Genomic DNA, 15,948 nt, shown 5'->3' with positions numbered 1-15,948 from the left:
TGGAGAGTGCAACATCTAGCACAGCTGTGCATGGCAGCCAATCAGCTTCTAATTTCAGCTTCTTCAATTAAGCTTTGACAAATAAAATGTTAGCTGCTTGGTTTCTATGCAGAGGTGCACTAGACTTTACACTCTCCAGTGTTAGTAAATCAATCCCTAGGTGTCCAGGGGTACCCCAAAATTTTTAGGACACTAGCAACTCCCCTGATGACACTGTATCTCGCATGATGTAAAATCTATAAGGAAACCTCTAGCCATATAAATATAGAAAAACAATGATTAAATGTGATGCTCAATATTTCTACATACTGGAGATGTCTAATAAGGCAATGCAAGTACAGCTAAAATAGGCAACAGCTAAAATTTAACAGCAATATGAAATAACACATACAGTGTAGTATATAAAAATATATAAAACAGTTAATAAATAAAATATTAACAGAATGCTATAAACCAACTGAAGGCAACGAGACAGAGATGTCACCTATAATAAAGTATTTTTCAGGTAAAACTGGATAAAAATTGCTCCAGACACCTCTAGTTACCGACTGACGGTCCCTAAGGCATAGAACGTGTCTTTAAATCAATAAAAGATGTATAAAAAACAGAAGGGCATTAGTAAGATCAGCATAACAGCAAAAGTATTCTCATAAACGTTAAATCTCACCCCGCCTCTTCTCTATTGTCCTGGACCAAAAATGCTCCAGGCATGTTTCACAAGGGATGCATGTTACATCTGTTTTCTTAAACAGGTGGGCAAAGCAAAACAGGTAAACAGACCATAAAAAAATGCTCGAGGAGGAATGTGCAGACTGAACACCTAGAGACCCACCCACTTTCCAATATAAAGGTGACTCGGAGAGCCAGTGAGCTCAGCTTCCTGCATCTTCTCTCCATCAGTCTCAGCTTAAGAGTCTCTCCAGTTTGTACATCTCTACTGCCTGCATCATGTCTGTGAACAGTTACCAAGTCAGGACCTCCAGCCAGAAGGGCAGCAGAAGCAGCTATGGAGGGTTCAGCAGCTCCTCATTGTCTGGAGCTGGATTTGGCAGTGGCTTGATGTCCCAAAGTGCCATCAGCAACTATGGAAGCTCTGGCTTTGGTGGCAGCATTGGCTTTGCTGGCAGTGCTGGTTTTGGCGGCAGCGATGGGCTCCTCTTGGGCGGGGAGAAGCAAACCATGCAAAACCTGAACGATCGTCTGGCGGCCTATTTGGATAAAGTGCGAGCTCTGGAGACCGCTAATGGTGAGCTGGAGAAGAAAATTAGAGAGTGGTATGAGAAGCACAACTCAGCAAACAGCTACCAAAGAGGAGACTACTCCAAGTACTTCAACATCATCGAAGATTTAAAGAGTAAGGTGAGCCCCATAATAGGGAATAATAAAAAAGGGAAACCAAAAGAAAATAATTAGAACTTATCTTTCATTAACTTGAATGCAATAAACTTTTGTTGCCATAAAATATATGTTACCATTAATCATTGCTGTTTCATTTATATCTTTGGTGTATAGAACTAGTACTTAAATCTACGATCAGCCATATTAGGCTAAAGAAGGTTTACCAGAGGTTAACTGCCGTGTTCTGTGAATGGAATGCTAGACAGGATGTCAGCTGTGTCTTTAACAACTGTCAGGGTATTTCAGTGAATAAAATGTACCGTAATGTACAAAGTGCAGAACCTATAGTAACCAATTAGATTTTTTTACATATTCTAAAAAATAAAAGTGATCTTATGTAACACACTGTTTAAATCAATCCTAAATACATATATAAAATGTCCCTTATCAGCAGAGAATTAAAGATTTGGGGAGGTTTTTTTTTTTTGCATTTTTTTTTAAATAAGTGCACATTCTATCTGATCAGCCATATTAGGCCATGGGAGACTTACTAGATGCCAAAAGTAGGATTTCATAATATGAAGTTCAAGTGGAACTCAGGTCAAAGTTTAAATTTACTACCATCGCTCCACCTTGCTGCTCCTTTGAATAAATTAATAGCAAAGCCATTCAAAATTAATATTTAATCTGTCTTCTGAGTATGGCCAGCCACTTGGTTTTGTATGATGATATGGGAGGCTATTGGAGGATGTTGGTGAGTTTTTCTATACACAAAGTTAAAGTGGACCTCAAACTTTGAATGTAGGTTAATGCTGCTCCTATGAATGCATTAAAAGTAATAGCCATGACATACTTAGATTTTCACTGGAGTGGATGCCCTCTATGTCTAACCAGTCACTGGGTTCTTCATGAGGCTATAAGGGGCTTTGGAGGCTGTTAGTAAGATTTCTAAACATGAAGTTAAGGTTGACATCAGGTAATACTTTAAATTCAGGTTTACTGCTCCATTCTAATGCTTTAATGAATGCAATAATGTTAACAGCCATGAAATGCTTGCATGTTCACTGGAATCGATGCCCTCTGGGTCTGACCAGCCACTGCGTTCTGTATGAGGTTATGGGAGACAGTAAATGAGACGTCGATACATGAAGTTAAAGTGGACCTCAGGTCAAACTTTACATTTAAGTTCATTGCTCCATCATTATACTCCTAGGAATAAGTTAACAGTACCAATCACAACTTTCTCAGATATTCCCTGGAGTGAATGCCTTCTGGGTCTGACTAGCCGTTGGCTTCTGTATAAAGCAGAAGTACTGGTTGGCTGCTTCTGCCCTTAGCAACCAATCAGTACTTTTACCTTACATAGAGTCCTTTAGTGCTTTTGCCTTATACAGAACCATCACCATTAAGAAGTGTTAGGATGTGGAAAACAGGGGGAAGTGTTTCAGGTCCAGGGGCGGACTGACAACTCATGGGGCCCCCGGGCAATAGTGGATCATGGGGCTCGTGTCCTTGCCCAAACTCAAAAAAGCCTATGAAAAAGGTACCAGGGGCATCTCATGGGGCCTCCTACTGACCCCAGGCCCTCGGGCAGTGCCCAAGTTTCCAAATGGTCAGTCCGCCCCTGTTCAGGTCCATAACTATTATTTCTGTTATAGAATCAGCAAGAGGCAGCAGATGACATAAAGTAAATTTTTGGCTTTTTGGTTGCTTTTCCTGCTTGTCTTCATACTAGAGGTGTATTAAAGTAAAGTAAAAAGCAATGCACAGAGTGCCATAACAGACCAGCCAATCAGAATTCATATTTCACTGACCAGATTGTAGTAATGTATAGCCATCCTCAACCAGGGTTCCTCTAGAGGTTGCTAGGGGCTCCTTGAGCTGTGGCTGATTGACCTCCCATCTGATGGGGCATAGGTCTAGGTCCGATGGCACTGGAGAACCAACAGTATGACAGAAGTGATCTTTTTTAGCAAGGGTAACATTCTGACCACCACTGTAAGGGGGCCACTGTTCATCAATATAAGGAGCATTTTCATATTCATCCTAGTTAGTTTAGGTAAGGATTTCCAGAGACCTGAAAATTACTTTAGCGTTCCTCTAGGGTAAAAAGGTTGTGAAAGACTAGTCTGGCTGTGGTACATTGCTGTAATGTGTTGTCCAGCAGTCATTAAGCACTTAGATAACTGTACAAAATCATACCTTTGCTATATACTGTATTTCTGTATACAACAAATAGGAAAACTAATCCCTATGGGAAGTTGGGATATTTTTTTGTTTACTGTTTTTCCCATTATAAATTTAATAATAAAGAGGTGGTATTGAGTGAAGGGACATAAACCATAAGGTTATCAGGTTACTTTTTTGCACAATGCATGGCGTCATACTGAAATACAACCTGCTGCTAGTAATTATCCTCTATACATGCAGTGAGATAGGGATGCCTAGAAGCAGTTTTTCTTATTTAACTATAGAGCAGAGCATATACTATGATTATTCAAAAGTATATTATCAGATCTATAGGGCACGGTTATAAAATCATATATCACATCTACTTTTTTATATAGAATAAGCTTACTGTATTGAGTCAAGCCTGAAAGATGAATCCTGATTATTTGAATGGGTTATTACTTACTTTGCATGTTGCCTTATGAAGCAGACATTGGAAATACAAAACCATCCTTTTTTAAAGAGGTATTCTACCTTCAGATTCATTTGTTCTCTTAGTTTCAACATACTGTTCTGCAGGTTTTACTGTACAGTCAACAAATATGCGGAAGTTCATACCTGTTATGCAATGCATAGGGTTTACATTAGACTTTGACAGCTAACCCACAGTTGTGTTCTCGGATATTAGTCGTGTTTTACTGTAAGATAAAGTGTGTGACGAAGAAGGTGGAAAACACTTTAATATTATGTTACCATCCTTAACCCCTTTATAACTGCAATAGGACATTTAAATTTCAAATCTAAAAGGCCTCCTGCTGTGAAACCATTAAATAGTTTTGCAGCAGATGAATAGGAATGCGCAATTTCTTGTGCTCCTAGTTCCAATGTCAAACAGACAAATTAGACACCGAGTTATTGTCAAGCTAACAGACACTGCTAAACTTGGTCTAGGCATCCTAGGCCTCAAAAAACCTTGGAAACAAAAGGGGTTAATTCTTAAAGAAAACTTGCCTATACTCTTACAGGTACTGGGTATGCTACCACCCTTCATTTCATAAGATGACATTTGAATCCTAGATACCTGTTTTCCCCTGTATCTTCCTATTAGACAGTAAAGCAGTCCATTATCATGATGGGCCAGTAGGGATGTGTGGGAGGTGATAATGGCACGCAAGACGTCAGCACTGTCAAAAAGTGTGAAAATTTGCATGTTACAGATCCAGGGCTTCAGGACCCTGGAGAGGGCACCAATAGGTATCTGTAAGTCATAAGATCAGCACAATGGTAGAGGAGCATCTCAAAAAATTTCCAATTTATATTCACAGAATAAAAAAAACAAAAAAAAAACAAGATAATGTTTGCTCAGATTTTAAGATGTAGAATTTACCTTGGCAAAAATGGGGCTCAGCAACGATGTGTAGCTTCAATCAGCACTGGTCCTGTAGCACAATGGGAACTCTAGAATTGTGCTCATCTGGCTGCATTCCACATGTCAGATAGGATCAGCATCAGACAGTAAGGAAAATAGTATTTTCAAAAGCAAAGACCAGAAATGGAAACCACTATTCATCTGTCATTACAGGTTCACTTAAAGCCTCCTGAAAATCTTTACAATACTTTGGCATATCAGTGCGGTCAATGAATAGGACTGCAAGTCAGATTGATGCACATTTGTCAACTTTGTATTTAAATGTTTAATTTTAATATATTTATTTTTTTAACCTAATTCATTTTTAATTTTAATTTTTTAAATTTGATGACAAGTGTGGAAGAGGCATTGACAGTGTAACTACTGTTCTGAATGTGTCACAAGGCTTTGATGATGGATACTGAGTGTGTGTTTCCACTGTTTGCATACACCTGCCATTTGGTTGCCTGCAGGCTCTCAGGATAAAAGGTTTTCTGTGTCTGGAACTCTGCTAATAAGTTCAATATACACTGAAGGATAATAAAAACATGCTCCCTTTGACAGAATGCATTCGTTTGTGTGCTATAAAAATAGAATCAAAGAGATAATATCATAAATGAAAGTAACAGTTGGAACATCAATGTACTATAAAATAAAGAACACATTAAAGAAGATGGACTTTAATTTAACATCATTATCTTTAATTATCTATATGATAAACAGCTTTACAACAATATTGTGGATTCAGTATGAAATTATATATAATTTTCCCATTTAAATATATTTTCTTGGCTGTTTAGTGGTAATATTTGTGGATTACTCAGTGATGCTGTGCAAAGAACACCCATAAAGGCTGCCAGTCCCATCATTAAAATTGCTAAATAATGTCTTCTGGTCTTGCCGTGGCATGACCAAACATCGTGCTGCCGTGAGAGGTAGAAAGGATTCTGTTTTGGGCAGAACTTCACATTCCATAACTAAAACAAATAAATAATACAAAGTGTAGTAGTCAATACTTACTTGGCAGTTTGCATGTTTTATTGTAATGGCTACAGAAATCTGACTGGATATTGTTATTTATCATTGCACATTAAAGGTACTTTCACACTTGTAGTGAAGTGCAGTGCCCTCATTTTCAGATCATTTTGTATAGGGCCTTTGACAGGCAGTAATCACCATCTGATCCAAAACCGAGTTTCTTGTCTTCCCCCCAGCCCGGACCCCACCCCCCATTGACTTCTCCATCACATCCAACAACGCCAATATCAAACCCGCCCCGCAGGCCAGAGTACTTGGTGTCATTCTGGACTCCAACCTATCCTTCCAGCCCCAAGTCCAATCTTTAACAAACTCATGCAGACTCCACCTCCGCAACATCGCCAAAATACACACGTTCCTAACCCCAGAAACCACTAAACAGCTCATCCACTCCCTCATCATATCACGACTCGAATACTGCAACTCCCTCCTCACTGGCCTGCCTCTCCACAGGCTATCCCCGCTTCAGTCGATCCTGAATACGGCTGCCAGACTTATTCACCTTTCCAACCGCTCCGTTTCCGCCACCCCCCTCTGCAAATCCCTCCACTGGCTTCCGATTGCGCAACGGATCATATTCAAAATCCTAACACTTACGTACAAAGCTGTCCACCATACTGCCCCAAACTACATCACTGACCTAATATCCAAGTACCACCCAGCATGCACACTCCGCTCCTCACAAGACCTCCTTCTCTCTAGTTCCCTGGTCTCCTCCTCCCATGCCCGCCTCCAGGACTTCTCCAGGGTGTCACCCATCCTCTGGAACTCCCTGCCCCAACCCATCAGATTATCACCTACTCTCCTCTCCTTTAGGCGCACCCTGAAAACCCATCTCTTCAAGGAAGCCTACCCCACCCCCTGCTAACTTGCCGACCTCCTCCACTCTTCCTACCACTCCATCCCCCACAGCTATCTCCTCCTGTACCACTATCCCCTCCCTCCTAGATTGTAAGCTCGAAAGAGCAGGGCCCTCAATCCCCTCATGTTTGGCATTGTATTGGTATTGTTCTGTCACATGTTCTGTCTCCCTTTGTAATGTACAGCGCTGAGCGAACTATTGGCGCTTAATAAATACTGTATAATAATAATAATCTGATTTAACCCTGTAATGCCGCACTACCATGCAACAATTGCTTGGATTGCATGTGGTTGTGGTGCAGTTCCAATTAACTCAATGGGCTAGTTTGAAAAATGGTACAGCTTGTCAAGATTTGCACCCCAAGTTAAAAATTCCACAGCCACAAAGCAAAGCATTGTGGCCGCGGCATGTATACAGCTCCATCCGGCTGTTATTTTACAGTTCGGGTAGGTTTGCAGTTCGGTTGCCCATTTTTTCTGCCCCTGACCACCCATTTGATAGAGACCTATCATTGTTTTTTTGTACTATGTAATTAATGAAAGCTTATTTTGATGACAAGACATACTATTTTTAAGCCTGATTCAAGTGAACCTGTTGGCCTATTTTAAATTAAGGGTGCCTACATAATATAGAATTTTCACCTGATCTGGGAAATGACAGACTGGGGAACATTAAAACAATTTGCAAGCACTTTCACAGCTCTGGCCAAATTTCCCAAGCCAAGCCTATAATGCTAGGGATATATTTTTACTGACATTCACTACCTACTACTGCTTTCTGTAAGACAGGACTCAACAGCACTCATTTATAGGCACAAACATGCAAGTTTTCCAGTTTTCCCAATACATAGATTCATGTTTGTACAAAGGTCATTAAAATGATTGTTCAGTGGCCAGGGAGTAATGTTTGTAGGTGGCTTTAAATTCCTTAAGCATAACAGTCATCTCAACAGGCCTACTGAAAGAGCAAAAGATCCGCATCAAGTGAGTGCCAAATCTGCATAACCCCTCCACAGACACGCAGGTGCTGGCCCGATCCATGATCACAGAGTGGAAAAACAGAATGGTTGGCCGCACAAACAGCAATGTGGTGGATGAAATCCTTTATTGGAATCCTTTACATGCAATATGATAAGAACATGACAGCTCCAAGACAGGACAGAGGAGCAGTAGATGAGTTTCACAACAACACATGCTTAGTCATTACCTCAATCCTTATTATCTCAACAGCCCTAGTAATACCTTTATTAACCAAAAAATGCCCTTCTTTGCCCCTGTTACTTGGGAACTTGACTTCTCCAAATTTCGACATGAGTCATACAGTCAAAGCTAAGCTCCATCCAATGGTCAATTGTGAGAATTACTCTTCAGCCAACAGTGAAGAGAAGTTACTTCATGGGCAAGGCTTATTTCCAAAGTCAGAGAAGGCAAGACCTCTAAAGTCACAGTTAGCAGGGATCTCAAGGCTTATAAGAGATGATTGCAGGTTATCAAGTACCTACTGATGCTTACATTGACAATCCTGGCTCTAACTGCTAGTTGCCTGACTGTGATGCTGATCCTACTTATTGAGGAATGGACTCTTAGCAAACAGACAGCTAATACATTTGTCTACTTGTTGCATATGACTCACCAATAGTGAAGCTGAAGAATCATCAAAAGTCATCAGGAATGGTCCTTAAAGTATATCCTTAACAATTTTTAAACATTAGATAGAATATAGGAAGAGTACTGTATGGGGAAGGATAAGAACTCCTGTCAGGATTGTTTTGTTTTCTGTGCCCATTACAGAAATTTCCTGGAGAAGGTATATTCCCTCTTAGATAACTGTCCATAGATCAGGTGTCCCCATTGCAACATTTTCTATTGGCCTCTTTTCTAGTGACAATTTGAAAAGTTTGGATTTCCAATCACTTTCTGTACCAGGAACAAAGGTCCTAGAGGGAACACAGACAGCAATAAAACCAGACAGAAGTTTTAACCCTTCCACAACATACCCAAATGCCGAATCTTGAATGATCCAGTAGCCATATGATTGTTTCAATAAAAAAAGTGCTGAAAAGACATACACTTTTCCATGGTGTAAACATGTCTGGATGTTCCTTTAAGGTGGATGAGGGGGAGCACTGAAGAAGATATCATCTTGCAGAAGACAATAGAAATTGACCTGAGAAAACTATATTGTCCATGAAGGCTCGGTTAGGGAGTTCCCATGTTGAGCCTACAGACATGGCCATATTGGGCTCATGCCCTCTGTTGACTGTGATCAACTTTACTTAGCAAATCTTTCTTCTCCCCAGAAATTTTGTCTTGTAGTTGGCCTGGAATACTGTGTTTTTAAAATATACATACCATAATATGTTTCCTTTGGTCGGTACACTGATAAAATGGTTATCATGTTGTACAAATCGACAGCAGCTTTTACAGGTGTGAATGTTGAAAGATTTATTGGAATGTTGTCTGTGTAAGCCATTTCCTCTTCCCTTGGGCAGATGATCAGCTAATGAGTGTTGTCAATTGCTTGTATTAACATGTGTTACAAAGATAAGATCTTTCAAGCAAAGTGAGGTGTATTATGATCAAAGGCCAATTAATCTTTCCTGCTTTGTGTCCAACAGATTATCGCTGCCAGTACAGACAATGCTAGAGTGGTCCTGCAGATTGACAATGCCCGACTGGCTGCTGATGACTTCAGAATGAAGTAAGTAATCTTCAGAGATTCGTTGATTTCTAAATAATGAGTCATCTCAACAGATTTTTGTTTAAAACGCCACCCAAATCAAGATTTTCTAGTGGTTGTCTATCAAAGCACACATCTAAAGAGAGTCAAAAGGAAAGCATAATGTTTTTGTAATTCTTTTCTTTAGTTATGTAGGACTAAAAAAAACATTTAAAATTGTGTTTTCACTTTTAGATTGCGGAATAAAAAATATGGCATGTGAATATTTCAAATTTACTCTTTTCATCCAGCAAGTGCAGCATGTTTACTAGGTGAACCTTGAAGGCCAATTATATTTTCAATTTATATATTCTAGGTGCAGCAAGCAAAAGGTGTTCAAAGTCTTATACTTAATTAAGAAAGCAGCCACAACCTAGTAGTAGACGCCTGTCCCCTCCCAATGTGCTGCAGAGAAGGACCACAGCTTCACCACAGAGATCAAGGGTCATTCTCTGCAGCATGCTGGTAGTGGACAGGTATTTCCACTCAAGCTGTGGTTTATTTCTAAATAAAACAAGCAAGGCTGGCTCTACACCTATGGATTGCATTACCGCACAATAAAAATGTTACTGCATGGTGCTCTGTGTTTAGAATAGCATCCCAAAGCAACAGTACAATAGATGTCAACAAACCGATTGCAGTACCCTGCAATAAAAAAATTATTAAATGGGCTGTCTTAACACAACGCAGATTAACCAATGAATACTTAACTTTAACATGCATGAAGTAATGCACCTACCTACAATGGACAGGTGTAAATGGAGACTAAAGAAAAGTTATTCTTTGATTTTAAAGAAAAAGTAAATGTTTAAGTAAGGCAGCCAATAATGAATGTCCTTTCTCTATGCCAGGTATGAAAATGAATTGAGCTTGCGCCAAAGTGTGGAGACTGACATCAATGGCCTCCGACGTGTCTTGGATGAACTGACACTCGCCAGGTCTGACCTTGAGCTGCAGGTTGAGTCTTTGAATGAAGAACTGGTTTTCCTCAAGAAGAACCATCTAGAGGTAGGAAGATCATTTAAAGGGTTAACTGAATCAAAGTTGACATTTCAGCCAAAGATACATGTTAGCACTCTTCAAGAGTTCTTCCCCTTCAGTAGCAGAGAAATGTATTTAGGGCAAAGGGATGGGTCCAGAGCTAATAACTCCATTCAGTGTCTGGATCACATCACTTTTCTTAATAATACACGTTAGGCATTGGATACTGGTTAGAGAAGTCTTCTTGTAAATGTAATGCTACTACACCATACAATGGATAAATCAGGCACTTTTATAGTTGACAAAATGTTAATGATGCTAAAAATGTGATACTATGCCACAATAATACCACATACTAAAATGACATGTACCTTAATACATATTATTGCCTCACATGAATAGGAGATGGATGCCCTTAAGGGTGGCACCGGCCAAGTCAGTGTTGAGATGGATGCTGCACCAGGTGTGGACCTAACCAAATATCTGAATGAAATGAGAGCCGAATATGAACAACTGGCAGAGAAGAACCGCAAAGATGCTGAAGAATGGTTCCTCAAGAAGGTTAGACATCACTATAAAGAGCTTTGTCACCTTTTCATTCTTCTCTCATTATGTTTAGTTGTAATTGGTTAGAAAATCCTTAACACAATTCTAACATTGATAATTTCAGAGCAGTGAACTGAAAAAAGAAATTTCCATTGGTGTACAAGAAGTCCAGACTAGCCGCACTGAGATCTCAGACCTCAAGCGTACATTACAAAGTCTTGAAATTGAACTACAGGCACAAGTCTCCATGGTAAGTATAATGTCATATTATTGATATTAAAGCATTTGCTTTATAATGCAACCATTTCTAATGTCTACAAAACTGTTTTAATGGATTTCCATAATTAACACAAACATAGGGACCTCTTATTTCTAGAAAGTATGGACCACTGGAGAGGTTCTCCTTCTTAAAATACTTTGTTCTTCAAAAACAAAAGTTAATAATAGCTTTCTGTTGGTCTTATGGAGTAAAGGCAAGGCCTTGTTAACAGAAATTAATGTTTAACATTTTAAGTTTGTTACTATTCTTGATTCAAAACATGACCAGCCCTTTAATTAGACCCTTTAATTGATATTTAAATGCTATTCCTTTGCTAGAGGAAAGTCATACAACATTTTTTCACCCCTAGAAAAACTCCCTGGAAGGAACATTATCAGAGACAGAAGGTCGTTACTGTGCACAACTGAACCAGCTCCAGATCCAAATCAGCAGTGTTGAAGAACAGTTGCAGCAAGTCAGATCAGACATGGAAAGACAGAGGGCAGAATATGCAAGACTTTTGGACATCAAGACCAGACTGGAAATGGAGATTGAAACCTACAGACGTCTGCTAGAGGGAGAACTTGGGTAAGAAGAGTTTTCTAAGAAATAGAGACTGAAGCCAAATAAGATTGTCTATACTAAATTTGATCAGGGATAAAGGGTATGTCCAAACATAACCCAACCATGAACCCCTCTCTAGAGCATTTTTCTACCTTGTTCCTTAAGGGAGAAACTTCTTTTATTACTCCTCCCTATTTCATGACCAGGGTTGTAAATTTCTTGCAGAGACAGTTCATAGGAGCTTAGTTTCTCTTGACATAGGCACCTACCAAGAACTTTATCTCACAAGAGCCCTTTTCTTACATACAGTGTGTGGGGAGGTCCTTGGGAGTCAAGGCAGTGGCATTTTTTCACTTGGAAAGAAATCAATGTATGCATGTGGAGTGTAACAGAGAGGAATTGGGGGTAGAGTACTGTCGTCCAGCAGGCAGGGTTGACAACACACCTTGGGAATTCAGCGCAAAAAAGCCACTACAGTTTTTAGCCCTAACTGGAAAGTGGAAGTACATTGGAACTGGTATTTTTCTGTACTTGCAGCATTTGCAAAGGGATACAACATGGCAAAATGTGGTTTTAGTGCATAGATGTACTAAATATATATATATATTTTAATTTTGTTCAAACATACTCTTCCAATTAAAATTAAAAATTGGTAAATTTTCAGAGTTACACATCGTGTTGCCCAAATAGTCCTTCCTCTGATTCTATTATAACTGACTTAAAGTGATCAAGTGGTCACGTCTGTTGTTGGGTTTTATTTGTCATATACATTATATTGTCAAAAGTATTGGGACACCCCTCCAAATCATTGGATTTAGGTGTTCCAATCACCTCCATGGCCACAGGTCTATAAAATCATCACCTAGGCATGCAGACTGCTTCTACAGACATTAGTGAAAGAATGGGTCGCTCTCAGGAGCTCAGTGACTCCAAGTATGGTACCATGATAGGTTGTCACCTGTGCAATAAATCCGTCCATAACATTTCCTGGCTACTAAATATTGCACGGTCAACTGTTAGTGGGATTATAACAAAGTGGAAACAACTGGGAACAACAGCAACTCAGCCATGAAGTGGTAGGCTACATAAAATGACAAAGCGGGGTCAGGGCATGCTGAAGCACCCAGTGCACAGAAGTCACCAACTGTCTGCAGAGTCAATAGCTAAAGACCTCCAAACTTCACGTGGCCTTCAGATTAGCACAGCAACAGTGTGTAGAGAGTTTCATGGAATAGTTTTCCTGGTTGAGCAGCTGCATCCAAGCATTACATCACCAAGTTCAATGCAAAGCGTCAGATGCAGTGGTGTAAAGCATGCCACCACTGGACTCTAGAGCAGTGGAAACGTGTACTCTGGAGTGATGAATCATGCTTCTCGGTCTGGCAATCCAAAGGTTGTGTCTGGGTTTGGCAGCTGCCAGGAGGAGGGTACTTGCCTGACTGCATTTTGCCAAGTGTAAAATTTCGTGGAGGGGGGGATTATGATGTGGGGTTGTTTTCAGGGGTTGGGCTTGGCCCCCTAGTTCCAGTGAAGGGAACTCTTAAGGCATCAGCATACCAAAACATTCTGTACAATTTCATGCTCTCAACTTTGTAGGAACAGTTTGGGGATGGCCTCTTCCTGTTTCAACATGACTGCGCACCAGTGCACAAAGCAAGGTCCATAAAGACATGGATGAGCATGTTTGGGGTGGAGGAATTTGACTGGCCTGCGCAGATTCCTGACCCATAGAACACCTTTGGGATGAACTAGAGTGGATACAGTGAGCCAGGCCTTCTCATCCGACATCAATGCCTGACCTCACAAATGTGCTTCTGGAAGAATGATCAAACCTTCCCATAGACACACTCCTAAACCTTGTGTCCAGCCTTCCCAGAAGGTTGGGCCAACTCAATATTGAATCCTACCAAGACTGGGATGCCATTAAAGTTCATGTGTGTGTGTAAAGGCAGACATCCCAATACTTTTGGCAGTATAGTGTATGTGTGCAAGTGTTATATTAGTGATAGAATAAGAATGCATAAATTCAATGTGAAAAAGATCAGGGCACAAGTGACACAATTGACATAGATATGTTTCTTTTTAATGATATGTTGAAGTTTCAGATACAAATAAAGCTAAATTCTAAACTAAGATTTTTTTTTCTGTAATTACAGAAGTCTCGCTGTGCAACAAACCAAATCTCAAACATCATCAGTGGACTCCAAAAAAGGTAAATTTTTGGCCATGCTTTGTCCAGCTGTTGACGATAAAGGTATCGCAAGTGTACATATAAATTCTGTAACAACAAAGGTCACTTTTTGACATAGCTGTAGTACATCAGGTGGTCCTTTGCCTTCTCTTTGAATAAAACTTCTCTTTGGCAACTTAAAAGCAAATGACACCGAAAATCAAGTTCTAGATAGTGTGGCAAGCATTAGATCCTCTTCCCTTGGGGAGATTTCTCCCCAATTCTCCACACCTTGATAGCTGTCATTAGAACAGAAATTCTCATTGAGTGATTTCCTTTCTATTCCGAATGGCTGATAGCAGTGAATCAAATTGTACTGGATTTGTTCTGTAATGCTGAAGCTCATAGCTTATTCAAGTTTATCCAAGTCCCTTCCTCAGTTCTAATGAAAGTCAGGAACATATCCCAGCATTTCAAAAGCTACACAGGTCACCTTAATAAAATCATTATAGAAAGTGTCAAGGCAGATGTTGAATGTTCAAGTGCACAATGGAAAGTGTGAACGTCCATGGAACCAACGCATTGTACCTTGATGTTGTATATGAGTCAGATTATGTAATTAGAACAGAGTGACTCCACAAAAGGAACATTTTTCATAAATTCACAAAAACTTTCACACAAGACTCTTTATACCTAAAACAACATGTAACTATCTCCAAAAATCACATTCTTGGTTGGTTCACTTAGCAGCCCAATGTTACTTGAATATAAAGCAGACAGCATTTTGACTCTACTAATTATTTCTGACTACTGGCAAAAAAAAACGCGTAAGAGGAAGTGTCTCGTATTTTTTATATGCCCTATCCTGGCCACACACCTTTTTACCCTACTGTACAATCTCCCTTGGATTTACTGACAGCTATGTTGTGAAGGGGTCTAACCATTATAAACTGAATGGACTGCCCAGACAGGCCCTCATACTACATAATTGTTCATACAGCTAAAGAAGTTTTACTGAGATTGTATAATCAGAATGTAATGGACATGCTCAGTATAAAACAGCAAAATGTCAAAAGACAGAAATGGCATTTTAATGTACAACCAATCTAACCACTAACAACTTTTAATGCAGTTTACTGTTAAAGAAGACTATGATTAGAAAGCCCAATTCTTGTGTATTCCAGATCCCACAAAGATAAGGAAGGTAAAGACCATTGTTGAAGAGGTGGTGGATGGAAAAGTCGTTTCTTCCGAAGTGAAGGAATTGGAAGAAAAGATCAATTAGATTGGTGATAATGCAGGCACAATGAGCTACTGGTTGATGTAGGATGGTTGCAGAACTAAGATAAGCTCATGAAATTTGCATTACAAGTATTTGTGAAAAAGCTACTGTTTGTACTAACACACGACGAATGTGTTTTCTGTTCTGACTTGCCATACACACTATGTGAAAAACAGAAAAAAGTGTAAGAAGATGAAGCTGAACCATTATGGGGCAATGACAATATCCATCAGTCCAGCCTATGTGTCTGTGTTTGTTGCAATAAAGCATTACTTTAATTTCTGTGCATGAAGTCTTTTACATTCTTCATGTGTATCACCAAGATGTACTTAAGCATCTCAGATGGAGATTCGGTATTATTTTATGTTCTTCACAAATGTTTGAGTAACTAGTAAGAGCTGGAAAAATCCCAGGAGCCTGGCAGAACTCTACAAAGCACCATCTAAACAGATCAGGTAGGGAGGGGAAAGAGTCCCTCCTCCGACTATTCTTTTCGCTTTCTGTTCATCACTATTATGAATTTTAAGTATTTCTGATAAGTGGTTAGTAATAATTTTTACAAATGTTCTTCAAAAATGTTTGAGTTTCTAGTAAGGAATACAAAATTACTAGG

General features: G+C 39.6%; 1 protein-coding gene across 1 annotated transcript; it reads left to right on the top strand.

Moving 5' to 3' along the window:
* The first annotated feature begins 871 nt into the window (after positions 1-871).
* Positions 872-15,613, top strand: LOC149464452 (keratin, type I cytoskeletal 12-like). Its single transcript, XM_089674421.1, has 8 exons — positions 872-1,359; positions 9,433-9,515; positions 10,385-10,541; positions 10,917-11,075; positions 11,185-11,310; positions 11,690-11,907; positions 14,040-14,095; positions 15,238-15,613. The coding sequence occupies exons 1-8, from the start codon at positions 949-951 to the stop codon at positions 15,336-15,338; spliced, it is 1,311 nt and encodes a 436-aa protein (XP_089530547.1). The 5' UTR covers positions 872-948; the 3' UTR covers positions 15,339-15,613.
* The last annotated feature ends 335 nt before the right edge of the window (positions 15,614-15,948 follow it).

The sequence above is a fragment of the Staurois parvus genome, unplaced genomic scaffold (assembly GCF_062004578.1).
Source record: "Staurois parvus isolate SC_StPar_1 unplaced genomic scaffold, SC_StPar_1.0 ptg000151l, whole genome shotgun sequence".
In the NCBI taxonomy this organism is placed as follows: domain Eukaryota; kingdom Metazoa; phylum Chordata; class Amphibia; order Anura; family Ranidae; genus Staurois; species Staurois parvus.
The sequence above is the reverse complement of the archived record's forward strand: the minus strand, read 5'-3'. Positions and strand labels throughout refer to the sequence as shown.